We start from the raw sequence: 16,581 nt of genomic DNA on the forward strand, positions 1-16,581 counted from the left end.
ACCTCTGATCTAAAAACCAATAGGATCTCTGAATAAATTTTGAAGGAATTTAAATTCAGAGTGGTTTCCAGCCATGAAAACTGTCCTGTATTCTCCAAGTCAGTGTGATGACAAGTCCTTTGTTCCATTCTCTTCCCCTTCACTTCTATCTTTTCTATCCCTCATACCCTCACTTTGTCTTTGCTACCCCTGCCCTTGCCTTCCAACCCCTACCTCCACACCACTGGCTTTGAACTCTCTAAGGTGGTATTCATAATCTTCTTGGAAGCTTTTGACCATTGTACATGCCCAAGCCCCTCCACCCAGAAGTCCAGGACGAGACCCTGAAGTCTGTGTTTTCACAGTGTTTGCCTTGTGATTCTAATGCATACTTCTACTTTAAAATCACTCACTAATTTAAGGGATTAGTTATCCTTAAAGTGAATACAGATAACTTAAAAAAAAAATCCTAGAGTCTGAAATTAAGACTGTAATGGATCTTGCAAATAGTAATTTTAATTGATACTCATAATTTAGTAAATAATTTAGGTCTCCATTGTAATGTGTATTAAATTGCAAGAGTGCTTATCTTCCGCTTAAAGCATCGTGGGATTAATCCTATTTATTACTTCTGCAGCTCCAAAACCCTTCACAGATGTCAGTATTGTTATGAGATCTGCAGGCCATTCCCAGATTTCACGTATTAAGTAAGTGTCTTAATATATTTCTTGTGTGTTTAATGTTTCGATTTAAATATGTGAGCTAATTGTACTCTTTTAAAAAAAATTCAGATGAGTCAAATGTTTAAATGCAAAATACTAAATTATACAGGTCATTAGGAAAAATCTATTTTATAATTTTGGAGTGTCAGAGGCTGTGAATGAAATATACTTAGGTATTAACTGTGAGTATTTTGCTACTTTATCATTTGTTTTCTGATACGTTTTCTTTAGTTACTGCATATCATTTTAGAAAAAAGAAAGAAAATCGTATCTTAAAATTAAGTCACTATCCAGTCTAAGAAGTAGAACATTGACAGAAACATCCATCTGTATTTACTCTCCTATTTCTTGTGTTCTCCACCCTATCAACCAAGAACTGTCCTCATCCCTTTTTAAAATATAATTCTATTAAATATATGTATTTAAATATTCTTCTTTGTGTTCCCTTTTTTTCCTAATTAAAAAAATTTTTTTCAAACTGAACATAGACTTTTGGGGACTGGATTTTTTCATTCAACTATTACTAAATTTTATTTTCTGTGTAGGTAGAGTTTATTATCACTAATGTATAATATTCTGTATGACTGTATAGCACAATTTACTTGCCAGTTTTTTCTCTATAGGCATTTTTACATTTTGAGTTTGTTGCTGTTATGTGTTGCTATGATTTTTTTTATTCATCTAGAAAATTCTCAGTTTCAACATTCTAATAGTTATCTAATGCTTTTTTCTAGCTAATTTTCTTAATGCACTTAATCAATGATTTTATGTTTTCTGCTTTGTAATAATAGGTACTTCAAGGTGTTGATCCAAGAAATGGATCTCAGGTTAGATCTTGGGTTTGTCTATGCTTTAGCAGAACTTATGACAGAAGCAGAAGTGACTGAAAAAACAGAGGTAAGTCTTAAAATGATAGCATTGATGGGAAGGGTTCGGGAAGAGGAAGACTAAAAAATTATAAATTCTTGATGTATTAATATGGTTTTAATCCACTGGTGGGTAAAGTGGTAGAAGTCACATTTTCAGATTGTAGATGACGTGTAAGACAAATTAAAATAGCCTGTTTAAGGTGTGTTAGCAAACAGGAGGATATGTTGTTTTTTGTTTTTTTTAATTTTTTTTTTTTCAACGTTTTTTATTTATTTTTGGGACAGAGAGAGACAGAGCATGAACGGGGGAGGGGCAGAGAGAGAGGGAGACACAGAATCGGAAACAGGCTCCAGGCTCCGAGCCATCAGCCCAGAGCCCGATGCGGGGCTCGAACTCACGGACCGCGAGATCGTGACCTGGCTGAAGTCGGACGCTTAACCGACTGCGCCACCCAGGCGCCCCAGGAGGATATGTTTTAAGCCAGTAGTAGTGACTAGCTAGTTGTCATGTTCACATCACTGTTTTTTCCTATTTTATTTTCCTGGGTTACTTTTGTTTTAATTAGTAACTGAGAAATTTGGGTGTGACCAGGATATTCTGCGAAGGAAAAGGTAAAAATAAAAGGTAGTATGTTACTTGTGACTGATAGAAAGACTATAAAATCACAGTGATAGAGTAGATCATATATGATCTCTTTTTCAGCTGTCTTCATAAGAATTCTGAAGATAAGACAGATTATATGGGTAAAAGAATATATACTTTTTTCTTTTAATAGCAATTTATTGAGATACAGTTCACATACCATATATTTTAATCAAAGTGTACAGTTCAGTGACTTTTAATATATTTACAGAATTGTACAGCCAGCGTTACTATCTCATTCCAGAACATTTTCATCATCCCAAAAAGAAACCATGCCAGTCCCATACAACCACTAATAATATACTTTCAGTCTGTTGGTTTTCTTACTCTAGATATTTCATATTAATAGAACCATACACTGTGTAGTTATTTGGAAGGGAGGGGCTTCTTTCACTTAGCATGATGTTGACAAGGTTCATTCAGGTTGTAGCATCTATCAGTACTTCTGGCCAACGAATACTCTTATTATAGATGCATTCCATACTGTATATAGCCAGTGCTCTGTGGATATGCCACATTTTGTTAATCCGTTCATCAGGTAGGGACATTTGTGCTGTTTCCACATTTAGGCTATTATGAATAACACTGCTGTGAATATTTGTGTACAAGTTAAAATCATATAAAATGTATGATTCTAATTTCAGTGTCATCATCAACACTTGTTATCTGTCCTTTGAATTCTAGCCATCGTAGTAGATGTGAAGTATATCTTTGTAATTTTGATTTGCATATACCGGATGAGTAATGACTGAACATCTTTTGATGTGTTGATTGATCATTTACATATCTTCTTTGGAGAAATGTCTTTCAGATTTTTTGCCTGTTATTAAATAGGTTGGCTCCTTATTATCAAATTGTAAAAGTTCTTTATATATTCTGAATACAAGTTCCATATCAGATCTATGATTTGCAAATACTTTGACTCATTCTGTATGTTGTGTTTTACTTTCCTAATGTCTTTTCAAGTACAAAAGTTTAATATTAATGAAGTCTGAATTCTCTTGTTGCTCATGTTTTTGGTGTCATCTTTAAGAGTCCTTTGTGAAATTCAAGATTATTAAGGTAATAAAGGTTTAGCCCTATGTTCTAAGCATTATTTACAATCAGGTCTTTCATATATTTTGAGTTAATTTTTGTATGTGGTATAAGAGTCCAGGATCACCAGTCTTTTGCATTTGGCTCTTCAATTGTTCCAATACCATTTGTTGAAAGACTATTCCTTCCTCATTAATGGTCTTGGTACCCTTGTCAAAAATCAGTTGATCATAAATATATGGTTTTATTCCATTGCTCTCTAAGTCCATCTTTGTGCCAGTACTGCACTGTCCTGATTATTACTGTTTTGTAGTAAGTTTTGAAATTGAAAAGTATGAATCCTCCTACTTTCTTCTTTTTCAAGATTGTTTTGACTATTTAGGGTCCTTTTGCAATTCCGTGTGAATTTGAGAGTGAGCTGGACAATTTCTTTGGAGAAGTCATCTGGGGGCTTGACAGGGATTACATTGAATCTATATACTAGCCTTAGGGTTTTGACATCTTAACATTATTAAGTCTTGCAGTCTTTTTTTTTTTAATTTTTTTTAATGTTTATTTATTATTAGAGCATGAGCATGGGAGGGGCAGAGAGAGAGGGAGACACAGAATCTGAAGCAGGCTCCAGGCTCCGAGCTGTTAGCACAGAACCTGATGCGGGGCTCGAACTCACAAGTTGTGAGATCATGACCTGAGCCAAAGTCAGTCGCTTAACTGACTGAGCCACCCAGGCACCCCCGAGTCTTACAGTCTTTAAACACTGCATGTCTTCTATTTAATGTAGATTTACTTTCTTTCAACACTGTTGTATGATTTTCAGAGTGTAAATTTGGCTTTTGTTATATTCATTATTGAATATTTCTTTTCTTATAGCATGAACAAAATTGTTTTCTTAATTTCATTTTGGTTTGTTCATTGCAAGTGTATGGAAATACACTTAATGTTTTTATACTGATCTTGTATTCTGCAGTCTTTCTGAACTCATTTATTAGCTCTGCTGGTTGTTTTGTGGGTTTTCCTTATATGAGATCATGCCATTTGAGAATAGTTTTACTTCTTCCTTTCTGATCCAATCTGGATGACTTTTGTTTCTTCTTAATTGCCCTGCTAGAACCTCTAGTACAAGGTACAGCATTGAATAGATGTGTCAAGAGCAGACATCCTTGCTTTGTTTCTGATCTTAAAGGGAAAGCTTTCAGTCTTTCACCATTAATTATGGTATCAACAGTAGATTTTTTGCAGATAACCCTTCATCTGGTTGAGTTCGCTAATATTGCCAGTTTAAGTGTTTATCATGACAGTATGTCACATTTTGTCATATGTTTTTTCTGCATCTGTTGGGATGATCGTATGGTTTTCGTTGTATTGATTATATTACACTGGATGTTAAAACAACCTTCTATACCTGGGATGAATCCCACTTGGCCACATATATAATTTTTTTAAATATTTGTTTGGTTTGGTAGTATTTTGTTGAGGATTTTTGTGTTTACATGCATGGGATATTGGTCTGTCATCGGCCCAACAGATTTTTTATACATATGTAATTTAGTCATTTGCTTTTTGAATTAAAAGAAGAGGAAAAGATTATATATTTTTACCATCTTTTATACTTGCATAATCGTCTTCACACCAGTGCTGGCTGTTGTTTGTTTGTTTGTTTTTTCATTTGAGTTCTGATTACTACTTGGGGTCACTTGCCTTCAGCTTGAGGAATCTCAGTATTTCTTGTAAGACACACTTGCTAGCAGTAAACTCAGTTTTTGTTTATCTGGGAATGTCTTTATGTCCCTTTGTTATGAAAGGTAGCTATACTGTGTATAGGATTATTGGTTGGCTTTTTTTTTTTTTTTTCATTTAGTGCTTTGACTATGTTAGCCCACTCCCTTCTTGCCTCCTTTCTGCCAGGATGTCAACCATTCATCTTATCAGGATCCTTCTTATATAATGGGTTGCTTTTCTGTTCTTGTTTTTAAGATTATCTCCTTGTCTTTGACTTTCAGTAATTTTACCATTATGTATCTGTTGTGACTTTCTTTCTGTTTATGCACTTGGAGTTCATTTAGCTTCCTGGATACATAGTTTAGTAGTGTTTTTCAGTGATTTTAGAAAGTATTCAGCTATTATTTCTTCAAATATTTTTTTTCTTTTTTTCTCTCTCCTCCTGCTTATACTCCCATACTGTATATGTTAGTATGCTTAACAGTGCCCCACATTTCTCCGAGACTGTTCATTTTTCCTCTTTTTTCTCTGTTCTTCAGATTGCATAATCTGTAACACTTTATCTTCAAGTTCACTAATGAAGCAGTGCATCTAATTTAGCATATAATAGTGTTTATATTCCTTCTATCAACTCAAATCCACTGTTACCTCGTTCTAGTGAATTTTCCATTTGTTACAGTTTTCAATTCCAGAATTTCTCATAGGACTTTTTAATTTAATCTTTCTCCTTCTGTATTGATATAATCTATTTGATAAGACATTGTCATCATAATTTACTTTCCTAAATATGGTTTTCTTTAATTCTTTGAACATGTTTACAGTGGTTACTTTGAAGTATTTTAATCCAATCTGGTCACATCTCACAGGCAGTTTCTTTTGCCTGCTTTTTTCCCAGTGTATGGTTAATACATTGCTATGTCTTTGCATATCTCATAATTTTTGGTTAGAAACTGGACATTTTAAGTAATATACTATAAAAACTGGCTACTGGGCCCTCTCCTCCATAGTTTATTATTGTTTCTAGCTTATTTATTCATTTAGTGACTAGATTTTTATATTGAAGCCTATCCCACCCACACCCCTGACTTTCCCTGCGGTGTTCAGCTTTTGGTGTTGCTCAGAAAGGTGAAGATTTGCAACACCCACTGTCATCCTGGAATAACTGGTTTTGGGGCTGGGCCTTCTTCTCTTTCCACAACCACACCCTGCTGTTATATATACTCCACAATTGCCAGCTGATTGCTTTATTTTTTTCAACAGTACCTTAGGCCACAAATTGCTCTGCAGACTAATCCAATCAAACTTGAGGGGTTTTATGAAGGAATCGATCTGGAGATCATATTTGTTCTGAGGCTGGGAAGACCCCCTCTAAACTGTCTCTGCCCATTTCTCTCATGAAAACTAACAGGACTACAGTTTAGGCTGTATCTTCATTGAATCAATGGTTTTCTGTCTAATTGACTTTCACCATGACATTCACTGTTTCCCAAAGCCTACGCTTGAACTTCTTCACACTCTCTTGTAGTTGAAGGCAATTTTTTCAGGAAAAGATTAGGAACTATTTCAAAGTTTCTTTGCTGTCCACCTCCCTACACCCCAGGTAAAATCTGAACCAGAGCTTCACAGCTGGGGGAGGAACAAGAGTGATCAGAACCCAGTATTCTCAGTGACATTACACACAATTAGAGTCTTTGTTCCATGAGTAGAGGCCAGGCAGGGAATGGAAGCTCTCCCATCCCTGTAATGTAGCATTAGCGCTGGTAGCTGGGGGCAGGATGAGAAATGCTGACACCTTTATGCCTCCCAGGAGGAAAGTCTACCATTGAGGGAGACTAGGCAGAAAGGGAGCTTCGTGTTTTTGAGTATAGCAGTCTACAGTGGTGTTATGGCTTATTGAACTAGGAGGGGGCACTAAGAGTATTCCTTGTTCAGATACCACAGATTCACTTTTGTTACCAAATGTTTGTAGATTTTCTTGAAAAGATGTTTAATTTGCTTATACCCTTAGGTTCATTCGTAGAGGCCTTAAATAAGTGGGGTTTTGGGGTTTTTTTTTTTTGCTTTTTTTTAAATTTCACCAGTTTCACTGGGGAAGCTGATCTAAAGATCCCCTCACACTGTCATCCCAGAAGTAGTTTCCAGATACTCAACTTTTAATAAGGCTATCATTTTGATATTTTTGATGATGGGTTAAATATGAATGTTGGGCTATTTCTCAACACATAGAAGTAACTTAGATTTGTGAGTGTTTGGAAGAGAATTAACGATTATCAAAAATGAAAGCCATTATCACTTTATGCAACGTCATTTTCAGGACCTTCCCCTTTTTTATTTATATTACTGGCCTCTGTAGATGTCAGTATTTACCAAAAAGCTACAAGTGGAATGTGATTATATTTAAGAAATCTATATTCCTAAGAAAGTGTTGATGGAGGGACACCTGGGTGGCTCAATCCATTAAGTGTCTGACTCTTGATTTCAGCTCAGGTCATGATCTCAAGGTTGTAAGATTGAGCCCTGTGTCAGGCTCTGCACTGAGCGTGAAGCCTGCTTGGAATTCTTTCTCTCTCCTCTCTCTCTCTGCCCCTCCTCTACTCGTACATGGGCTGGCGCCCCACCCCCACCCCCCAAAAATAAATCACATAAAGTATTGGTGAGTTGGATTATAGTAGCTTTTTGGGATAAACTTTGTAGTCCCAAGAATAAAAGCTTAATGTTTTTAATGGATTAGATGGAAACATACAAGATATGTTTATCAGTTTGTGAGTAAGGGACAGAGCTTTCCTAACAATAGAAGTGTTAGGTTCCCTTTTGATGCAGTAACTTTCCAATCACAAGGAACGTTGAATCTGGATGTTATAAGGAGGTGTTCTGCAGTGTATGAACTCATACAGATGAATCCCTTAAGTTTTTAATACTTTTTGTTTCTTACAGGTTGAACTTTTTCATAAAGATATAGAAGCTTTCCAAGAAGAATATAAAACAGCTTCATTAGTAGATTCATCACAAGTCAGTCTTTATGAATACTTTCATATATCTCCCATCAAGGTAGGAGAAAAGTCTCTTTTTTATTATCCTTGATAATCTAGGTAATAGCAAATTGACTTGATCTGTGTGGACAGATGAGCATGTAAATTATGTTCTCTAATAGTATATAAATTCTGTAAATAAAGTAAAAAGTAAGGAATAATCCTTTAAAATTTTTATTTATACTTATAACAATTTTTCACCATGTGGAAATAATACTGGGCCCACGTAAAACATGAACTTACGTGTTTATATCTTGACCTAATATTATGTTACCTTAGTTTTCTATTAACATGCTTAATGACAGTTTTCAAAATTGTGTGTATGATTGTATATTTTTTTAATTGAATTATAATTGACATAGAACATACATTAGTTTCAGGTGTATAAGGTGATGATTCATTACTTATATACGCTGTGAAATGATCACCACAATAAGTCAAATGACCATCCATCACCATACATGTTAAAAATTTGTTTTTCTTGTGTGAGAACTTTTAAGATTTATTTACTCTTAGCAACTTTCAAATAATGCACTATAATATTATTAACTATAGTCTTTAAGTTTTAAATTAATTCATACAGTAACCTCGATTTAAAAACTGGAAGTTGAATGGAACTAAATATAAGTTCTTAACACAAAGTTTCTGAATTACATAATACTTGAAGAAAATTATTGTATAGCTATGTATGTATACCGTGTATGTGCATATGATACGAAAGTGTGTTTTGACTGTTTTCAATGTGCTAACTTAATTGTAATAGTTGAAACACTTACTTTTGGTGATACTTGAGTCATTTCAACAACCTCAACTTCTAGATTATTAATATTATTTAAAGATGTATACAAATTACTATTTTCCTAGGTGTACCAAAAGAATCGGATTGAACCTAAATGCCATATTAGTCTGTATTGCTGAATTTAAAATTTAAAAAGAATTGTGTTCAATTTTAAATTCCTTTAACTTTTTACATAATAATTTTGATATAATCTAGATAATTTTGAAATCTTTATGGTGTAGTAAATTTAAAATAAGATTGAATTTTAAAAGCTAAAATTGTCATTTTGAAAATAGTGCTTGAAATATTTCTCTCTTTATCTCTTTAGTTGCACTTAAGTGTTTCACTGCGTTCGGGTAGAGAAGAAGCTAAAGATACAGAAAAACAGGAAGGACTGATGGCGGTTCATTCCTTAAATCTTCTGCTGAAGAGTATTGGTGCGACTCTTACAGATGTACAAGATGTAGTTTTTAAGTATGTGTAATATTCAAATCTGTAAATTGACGAAAAGCCCATTTTATATTTACGTAAAAACTTTATAAGTGAAAAGTGTGTGAAGGACATTGTAGATCAGAGGCAAATACGGTCTTTACTGTTAAATGGAATATAATTTAACATATTACCTTCCGGGCCTTAACTGTTAAGAAACAGAATAATTATTAAATAATTTCCTTAAGAAAGAGAGACAGAGGCCATACAAGTTTGTGCATTATATAAGGCCTTTCAGGCCTCGGGGAGGATTCCTAAGAAGCCGTGTGTGCTCAAAGGTATGGTGCTTCAAAGATGTGGTTTCAAGATTTAATAGGATCAAGACTCTTTAAAGCATATGTGGCTAGAACAAAATGAATGCCATGGTAGTGGAAATGAAGGGAGCCAAGAATTTACATTTTAGTGGGAGTCATGGAAGCTATCAGAATATCTGACCAAAGAGACAGGAAGTCCGAGTGGAGATTTCAGATGACAAGGACCTTTTCAGGTAGCACCTAGAAAGATTATGAAGAACAACGGTAAGAATCAGTGATCCCAGCAAGATGCAATTCTAAATCCAGATAAAGTCAGGTAATGAATTAAAGAACATAGGACATGAAGAACGTAGGTTTGAAGACATTGGGAATAGGGTAAGATCTCTAATCCCGCTGCTGTCTTACCTGCTCACACAGAGCTTCCCATGTCATGGATCTGATATATGCTGTGACTAGGTTAAAAGTAAACTGACCTGGATTCCTCACCTGTCAGTTGATCAGGCAGGACCTGATCAGGCAGGACCTGCAGCGACTGAACCCTGGCCATTCTTGAGCATCCTCCTCCACTTGTCTCAGGTGTCAGACATTTTCTTTATGGGCCGTGATAGGACAGAGTTGAGTAATAGAGTCTATATGTATGAATGGAATTCAGGGGTCTCTGAATCCCCTAAATTACCTGAAAGTATGTATAGGTGGCTTTTCTGAGGCTAAGATCCATAGCTTCCATGAGATTCTTAGATGTTCTTTGACAAGAATAAGCAGAGATACATGTGAAAGAGGAAATTTTCTGACTGGCACAGGACTGTATTGAAAGGAAAGATTTGGAGAAAAATTCTAAAGAAAATGAAACCACTCGTTAATATTAAAAGCATTCTCTTCACCTCTCTCCCTCTTCTCCCTTGATACGTACCCACACACATATTTATGTGTTTTTCAGGCTTGCATTTTTTCAACTCAACTATCAGTTCCATACAGCATCTGAACTACAATCTGAAGTAATAAGACACTATTCAAAACAGGTTTGTCTGAGATTATTTTACAAAGGGACAGATTAATATAAAATAGTGAAACATTTTGTGTCTTACATGTAGATGTGACAAGGCTAAGTGAGCAGCCATGTTCAAAATTTTTTAACTTTTTTTCTCAGAATTGTAGAAAGAAATTGAGCCCTATCACCATTTCAATTTTTTGTCCTCCTGTTGTTGTTTTTCCACTGACTGGTCTCTTCTGGATCATTGTGGACTTAAGACATTTTTAAATAAAATATTAACTAAGTAATTCACCAAACTTACTTAAAAAAATAGTTTCAAGGGAAACTGTTTATTAGTAACTAGCTGGTGAACACAGGCTATTTTTAACGTAATTGTATTGTTGAGTCAGCTATATATATTACTTTAATGGATTTTTTTCCACCTTTAGAAAGACTCCCGTATCTTATGATATAACCTACAGCATCTGAGACAGCTGTCTTATCATGCACAGATCACTAAGCCTGAGTCAAGATGTGTGGGTTTAGATTCCAGTTTTGCCATTTACCTGTTACGTGACCCAGGTTATCATTTGGTCTGCATGTTGTTCCAGTCTCTAAAATGATGGTGGTAATAGTAACCATCAGACATAGTTGTAAAAGTGAAAGAATTTTGAATATTCTAAAGCTTTATGTAAATATATTATTTCTAAAACTCTAACACCAAATCACTTTTTAAAAACAAAACTAGTGATGAATAGGGTGATACAGTTTAGGTGTTAAAATTGGTGATGAGGGTGTTGACCTAAAAGCAAACAAACAAAACATTGAGTTTAAAAAATTTCCTGAATATCTGATTAAGTCTGTATTTCATTTTCAGGCCATTAAGCAAATGTACGTACTCATTCTTGGGCTTGAAGTTTTGGGAAATCCCTTTGGCTTGATTAGAGAATTTTCTGAAGGTGTGGAAGCATTTTTTTATGAACCTTACCAGGTAATAAAATAGTTATTCTTGCATTGTGCAACGTATTACTAATACTTTGAATAAATAATGCATCCAGTTGTTAACTTGAGGTGTGTGTGTAAATAGATTTTGAGAGACACAACAGAAGGACATGATTTTGCAGCAAACAATGGTAAGAGATATTGGAAAATTTTGGAGGGATACGTTTACCTTTTCCCTAAAAATTTAAACTTAAGACTTTCCTAAGATACATTGAATTTTAAGTGTTCTGTTGGAATATTAAAGGTCAATAAACTTCACTCTATAGTAGAAGGAAGATCACCATAGACAGGCAGTCTTTGCACAATTGTGGGGACAGTACAAATAACTATGCAGGTGGACACTGTACACAGCAATGTTAATCGGTGGCAAAAATTATTATTGTTTGGTGTCCCTTAAAATCTTCTGTTAAAACATTTAAAACTCTCTTACTTTCACTTTTAAATGAGAGGGCAATCAAAAAGTAAAACTATTACTATATTATTATATTGTACAGTATAATTTAAAACATAAGAAATATTAAGAATTAAAGTGCTATTATTTCTTTTACAAAAATTATCAGGAGTAGTTTGTGGTTATGTTGTCATAACTTACATTACAGAGCAAAACATCATTTGTACACTTTGGTGAATAGTCCTATTCCTGCATTGGGATCAACTTGTTGTTACTTTCAACGTCGTGAAGTATCTCTGAGAATTCTAATGTTCAGTTTTTTGCTGGTGTCACTTCCTCTAGGCATATATTAATTTATATTAATAAATTCACCTTTAAAATAAAATATAACCTTCTTTGTTATTATTTGACCCTTTAGGGAGCCATCCAGGGTCCTGAAGAGTTTGTGGAGGGCATGGCCCTAGGACTGAAGGCACTAGTTGGTGGAGCTGTCGGTAAGAAACAGAATGCCTACCAGGTATGATTATGCTAAAGCAATGATGCCTTTGCTTTTACTAAAAATATTATAATTTCTGCCAGGTGGATTAGCTGGTGCTGCCTCTAAAATCACCAATGCTATGGCGAAAGGGGTGGCAGCTATGACTATGGATGAAGACTACCAACAGAAGAGAAGAGAAGCCATGAATAAGCAACCAGCGGGTCTTAGAGAAGGCATCACTCGTGGAGGAAAAGGCTTAGTTTCTGTAAGAAATTTCCCAAGGTTGTAAACACAACAGGGACCATTAAAGAAGGCCACATTCTGTGAATATGAAAATAGACATTGGGGCGCCTGGGCGGCTTAGTTGGCTGAATGTCCAACTTCGGCTCAGGTCATGATCTCGTGGTCCATGAGTTCGAGCCCCGTGTCAGGCTCTGTGCTGACAGTTTGGAGCCTGGAGCCTGTTTCAGATTCTGTGTCTCCCTCTGTCTCCTCCCCTCCCCTGCTCACGGTCTGTCTTTCTCTCTCAAAAATAAACATCAAAAAAAAATTTTTTTTTAAAAATAGACATTTAACTTGCACTCCTTCAAGTGTTATTTAGATATCGGAGAAGCAGGGGGTTGTGTCCTATATAAAATATGTCCATAGCCTCCAAAAGCATTCTGTTTAACTAAAATACGTGGACAGTGTGTTGATTCTTACAGTATCTAGAGAGCAAAACTCTCTTTTTTTTTTTTTTTTTTGTAAGCCAGACTTGGTTTTTCAAAGCATCATGTTGAAAGTATTAAAAATTTTTAATTGTGCTTTTCCTCTAGGGTTTTGTAAGTGGCATAACAGGAATTGTTACAAAACCAATCAAAGGCAAGTATATTCTTTTAGGTGATGTGTATTACCAGGTCTTTCACAAATTGATTCTGTTTTCTCTCATGATTCACTTGCCTAAACCTTTGTTGTTTTTCTTTCTAGGAGCTCAAAAAGAAGGAGCAGCTGGTTTCTTCAAAGGTGTTGGGAAAGGTTTAGTTGGAGCAGTGGCAAGGCCAACCGGAGGCATCATAGACATGGCTAGCAGTACATTTCAGGGAATAAAAAGGTAGGTTCTGTTTGGTGGAAGATATGAGTAAAACTCTTAAACCATGAGAAATAAAATAAATCTGCTGTTTGCCTCAAGGCACTTAGTTATGAACCTTACAGTATGGCAAGTTACATATGATTTCCTAATTCCTTTTTAAGTTGTTGCCTTTGCATCAGTTCAACTTTATGGAGTTCTCCTTTATTGGTCATTGGTCATTCATTCCCAGAAGCCTTGGCAGGAAAGGCTGAGCAGGTTAGGCAGGCTCTTCAGTTGCCTTGAGTGAGGTGCATTATTAATACTGTAATGCCACACACGCACGCACGCTAGTTCTAAAATTAGCAAATACAATATTCTCTCTCCTTTTAAGAAATAAAGAATGGCATTTTATATTCCTGGTTTAAACTCAGCTTGTGTTCCCCCTCCCCTTATGGTCTTACTTTGTTATGAAACTATTACATCCATTTCCTCTATTTTTCTTCATTTGTGCAAATAATTTTAAAACATCCTCTCTTACTCCAAGTTAAATGTAGCTTAAGATTGAAATTTGGTAGTTGCATTATTATCTCTGTTCTAGAGCTTTGTAACCCATACAACAATGGATTAAATTCATGCTAATGAGACCTAACAGGAAGTTAGGTATATGGACATTTCCCTAGTCTATTTCTTGCTTCCTGCTTTATTGAGGTAAGTACTGTCATTATATGGAGCTGCTCCTTTTTTTTGTTTTTTTAACTGTTCCTCTTAAGTTAGTATTTCCTACTGTTTACCATAATTGGGTGTTTCTGGTTTTATAATTTAGTATTAAGATAGGGGAAAAAAGGTGTCTTCTCCTTATAACTTTAGATTCACAAATAGAATGTATTAAGTTGTCATCAGAGAAGCTCAAACTCAGTGAAACATAAATAATTCAAAATCAACAGCTATGCAGGTATATGCCCAAAGTTGCTAGAATAACCTTCCATTTTTCTAAAACTTTATAATCTGTACTGACCTGCGCTACCTTTAAGGATTAAGGGCAAAATAAAACATTTTTAATAAAAATAAGACTAAGAACTATTAAAAATATACTTGAGAAGAAGGATATTAAAACCAGAAATGAGAAGTGGATTATGAGAATCAAATAAAAGAATATAAATGAGTGAATAAATCTAATTGAACTGTATAGAAACAACATTGGAACCCAAATACTAACAATAATAAGTTGCAGAGGCACCTGCGTGGCTCAGTTGGTTAAGCATCTGACCCTTGATTTTGACTCAGGTGATGATCTCACGGTTCATGAGATTGAGCCCTCCACTGGGCTCTCTACTGAAAGAAAGGAGCCTGTTTGGGGTTCGTTCTCTCTCTCTGTCTCTGTCTCTCTCTCTCTCTCTCTCTCAAATAAATAAACTTTACAAAGGAATAAGTTACAATTTGAGAAGTGAATATTTGGCATTAAGCATTTTAATATATTATTTTTGAAGAGGATATACTATATATTTTCTATAGATATGTATCAATTAGATACTTTTAATCACTCAAGAAACCAGAAGCGAATATAATTGCCAAAGTTCTTGTCCTCATATGACTTAATTCTGCTGTGAAAGCAATAAGTGAATATTTATTATATACGTATATGATAAATATACAATATGCTAAATGGTGAAAAATTCTTTGAAGAAAAAATAAAACCGTGAAAGAGATAAGAGCATCCCAAGTAGTAGGGAGGAAAGTTGCCATCTTAAATGTAAGTAAGGTATTCAGAGAAGTTTCCCTGGTAAGATTAAATTTGAGGAAAGACTGAAGAAGTAAGGGAGTGAGCCATGTGAGAAGATGCCAGGCAGTAGGAACTGCCAGTAAGAAGCCCCGATGCCAGCAGTATGCTTGGCTTGAGAAGTAGCAAGACCAGTGTGCTCAGAGTAGAGTGAATCCAAGGAGAGAGTTGGAAAAGATGATATTAGAGAACGCCTAGGGGATCCGATCATATGGGGTTGGTAAGCCGCTGTAAGGACTTTGGCTTTTTCTTGATATAAGAAATCATTGGATGGTTTTGGCCAAGAAAAATGATGTGAGCTGGCTGCTATATATATATATATATATATATATATCTATATATATATCTATATATATATATCTATATATATCGACAGTAAATTGCAGGGGGACACAGTGGAACACTTAAGAGGCCTTTGCAGTAATACAGATGTGAGGTGGTGGTGGTGAGGCCTGGATAGGCTAGAAGTTCGTACGAAGGAATCATGTTCTACATGTATTTTGAACGTAGTGACAACAGGATTACATAAAGGATTGGATGTCGGCCATTAAAGAGAATCATTGTGGATAATTCTAAAATTTTTTTCTGAAATGATGGAAATACTGTATTGTCATTACACTTAGGGGAGGGGGGAATTAGAAGTTTTGTTTGAATACATTAAGTCTAAACTATCTCTTAGACATCCAGATGGGGACATCAAGTAGCTGCTGAGGATAAGAGTCTGAAGTTCAAGAGAAAGGTGCAAGCTGGAGTTAAAAATTTGAAATGTGTGAGCCTGTAATGGGTGTTTCAAGCTGTGCGATTGTATGAGATCACCTAGGGAATGAGAATAGAAAAGAGGAAAAAAAAATAGATACAAGGACTTGGCTTTAGATATACCAACACTGAGAAGTTGGGAAAAATAAGGAGGACCCAGCAAAGGAGTCTGGAAAGGAATGGCCCTTAAAGTAAGGGGGATAATCGAGAGGGCGGTGTTCCGAAAGCTAAGACACAGACAATCCCAGCTGTACTGTTGTTTAAGAGGAAAGGGAAATCCTCACTTCCCCATTCAGCATCATGTAAGAGTATTAGAAATTTGTTCTAAAAACTGGTGTGGAACTTACAATGGAGGTATGGTACCCCCTCCTTAACCTTTGCTTAGAATACTCTTTCTTCTGTTACATGGTTGCTTCCTTTATTCAACAGTTACTTTCCCAGTGAGTGAGGCCTTGCCATGGCCACCCTAAAGTTTCATTTTATCCCCTATTCTGCCCCCAGATACATCATATATCTCTTCCTTCCTTGATTCTCCCGCCCCCTTTAGCTCTTTTCATCACTAAATACACTATAAATTTTACCTTGCTTGTCTCTCCTGGTAGAACGTAAGTTCTATGAATGCAGTGGCTCTTGTCTATTTCC

The 16,581-nt window shown here is 35.4% G+C and overlaps 1 protein-coding gene across 1 annotated transcript in view; it reads left to right on the forward strand.

The window, feature by feature from the left end:
* The window catches only part of VPS13A (vacuolar protein sorting 13 homolog A), a 255,636-nt gene that overhangs the window by 209,723 nt on the left and 29,332 nt on the right, over nt 1-16,581 (forward strand). Inside the window, 10 exon segments of the mRNA XM_030292769.1 lie at nt 617-686; nt 1,493-1,598; nt 7,902-8,015; nt 9,103-9,248; nt 10,455-10,536; nt 11,365-11,478; nt 12,299-12,374; nt 12,460-12,623; nt 13,174-13,219; nt 13,325-13,448. Of these exon segments, the coding sequence (XP_030148629.1) occupies nt 617-686; nt 1,493-1,598; nt 7,902-8,015; nt 9,103-9,248; nt 10,455-10,536; nt 11,365-11,478; nt 12,299-12,374; nt 12,460-12,623; nt 13,174-13,219; nt 13,325-13,448 (1,042 nt within the window).

Source organism: Lynx canadensis, chromosome D4 (assembly GCF_007474595.2).
Source record: "Lynx canadensis isolate LIC74 chromosome D4, mLynCan4.pri.v2, whole genome shotgun sequence".
In the NCBI taxonomy this organism is placed as follows: Eukaryota; Metazoa; Chordata; class Mammalia; order Carnivora; family Felidae; genus Lynx; species Lynx canadensis.